This window comes from Canis lupus, chromosome 9 (assembly GCF_048164855.1).
Source record: "Canis lupus baileyi chromosome 9, mCanLup2.hap1, whole genome shotgun sequence".
In the NCBI taxonomy this organism is placed as follows: Eukaryota; Metazoa; Chordata; class Mammalia; order Carnivora; family Canidae; genus Canis; species Canis lupus.
This window is the reverse complement of record NC_132846.1, coordinates 75556838-75559169: the sequence shown is the minus strand read 5'-3', so window position 1 is coordinate 75559169 and position 2332 is coordinate 75556838. Positions and strand designations below refer to the sequence as shown.

The 2332-nt window shown below is 46.6% G+C and overlaps 1 gene segment (V, D, J or C); it reads right to left on the bottom strand.

Annotated features, from left to right (window-relative positions):
* Positions 1-1355: 1355 nt before the first annotated feature.
* LOC140639535 (immunoglobulin heavy variable 3-48-like) lies at positions 1356-1879 on the bottom strand. The segment is given in 2 exon segments: positions 1356-1675; positions 1775-1879. Coding segments are annotated over 2 exon segments (366 nt in total).
* Positions 1880-2332: the final 453 nt, after the last annotated feature.

Here is a 2332-nt window from a genome sequence, read left to right as displayed (position 1 = left end):
CACCTGTGATCACCAGTCCTCCCTCTTCTCCTCCTGCCCCACCCATGGGAAATCCATCAGGAACCATTGAATTCCCTCCTTTGATGCAGGTGGGACACTGACTCCACACAAGCCCCTCCTGAGGAGGACCTCGTCCCTACCACTGTCCCACAACACACACCACGAGCCAGTGTCCTTCCAAAATCCAAGCACTTATGACGTGCTGAAAGGCCTGCCCTGCTCTCAACAGACACGATGACGAAGGTGATAAAGGTTTGTACTCTCGTGTCTGTGTGTGTTTGAGGGGCTCTTCAGACTACACATCCTCACAACGTACTTCTTGTGGTCCCTTGCTTTCCCAGATTCACACTGATATTGATTCTGTGAGAGTGGTTCAAGACTGAAGTCACACCTGCACTCAGTCTTCTCTCAATTTGATTTTCAAGTCCTTTGTAGTGTCATGACCAGCATGAACTTTATGTTGTTTCTAAAATCCTTGCATATTAGAAATGAGGAATACCCATCCTTTGCAACAACGAGGATGGAACTAGAAGATATTATGCTGAGTGAAGTAAGTCAATGGGAAAATGACAAATATATGGTCACATTTACTCAGTGAATGTGAAAAATCGAGAAAGGGAATAAAGGAGAAAGGAAGGAAAATGAGGGGAAAATGTCAGGGAAAGAGACAGAACATGAGAGAATCCTTATTCTGGGAAATGAACAAGGGGTAGTGGAAGGGGAGGTCGGCGGAGGGTTGAGGTGACTGGGCGACAGGCAGTGAGAGGGGCATTTGGCCGGATAAGCCCTGGGTGTTATGGTATATGTTGGCAAATTGAAATCCAATAAAAATATACAAAATAAAATAAAATCATTGCACAGTGAGCTGGGTGGTTGTTTCATGTTCCATGTACACAGCTGGGACTCTTATAAAGGAGAAGTTGTGGTAAATGGAGATATGGGTAATAAACTGGTTTTTATGGACAGTAGTAAGAAATTTTAAGCAGATTTGTCCTTGAGCATATAAGAAGAGTTGTTGACTAAAACAAACCAACTTTCCAAATCAGAAACTGAATAAGGAATAAGCAAAACAAGAAGCACTGCCATTTTTGGATGTGGGAATATTTCTGTTTCTATGACAACAAACTTTGTAAGTTAGAGACTGAATATGTAAGCACAGAACCCTGTGCCCAGAGAGACTCCCTTGGGGAAACTGCTCCTTGGAGAGGAAACCTAGACCCTGACAGGAAATCTGCTGATAACCTCAATCTGCACCTGCTCCTGGGCCTTCAAGACAGAAGTGTTGAGTAGTATGCACCCCCTGGTGGTGCCGATCCCCTTCTACAGGGAGGTTTGTGTCTGGGCTCACACTGAGGTCACCTCACTGTGTCCTTTGCACAGTAATACACGGCCGTGTCCTCGGCTCCCAGGCTGTTCATCTGCAGATACAGCGTGTTCTTGGCATTGTCTCTGGAGATGGTGAATTGACCCTTCACAGCGTCTGGGTAGTATGTGCTACTTCCATCACTGCTAATCTGTGCGACCCACTGCAGCCCCTTCCCTGGAGCCTGGCGGACCCATTCCATGTAGTAGCTACTGAAGGTGAATCCAGAGGCCACACAAGAGAGTCTCAGGGATCCCCCAGGCTTCACCAGATCTCCCCCAGACTCCACCAGCTGCACCTCACCCTGGACACCTGCAGACACAAGACATCCTGGTCAGGAAACTCCCACATCCTGTTTCTCTCACTCACATCCACTCACAGACTCAAGGTCTCTTGTTCTCCATGAATTACCTTTTAAAATAGCGACAAGGAAAACCCAGCAGAGCACAGACTCCATGGTCGTTTGTGTTGTGTCCTGAGCACTGAATGGGGTCACCTGGGGATCCTGGGGCTGGAGCTCCTCTCCCAGCTGCAGGGTCGGGGCTCAGCTTGTTTAATCAGTGGAGGGAGGGCCCTATTTGCATGTCCCCTGACTATATAGTCACCTACCAACTTAGATTCAATTCTTAATAAGTTATATACAAAGATTGCTTCACAACCCCAGATCAGTTTCTTTTGGTTTCACAGTGGGTTTATGATGTTCTAATCCATCAATGTATTAATCTTTGCATTTCTGTTCCTTTTTAAAGGTCTTTCTTTAGTATAGGTCATTTTTATTTTTATTTTTATTTTTATTTTTTTTATTTATTTATGATAGTCACAGAGAGAGAGAGAGAGGCAGAGACACAGGCAGAGGGAGAAGCAGGCTCCATGCACCGGAAGCCCGACGTGTGATTCGATCCCGGGTCTCCAGGATCGTGCCCTGGGCCAAAGGCAGGCGCCAAACCGCTGCGCCACCCAGGGATCCCA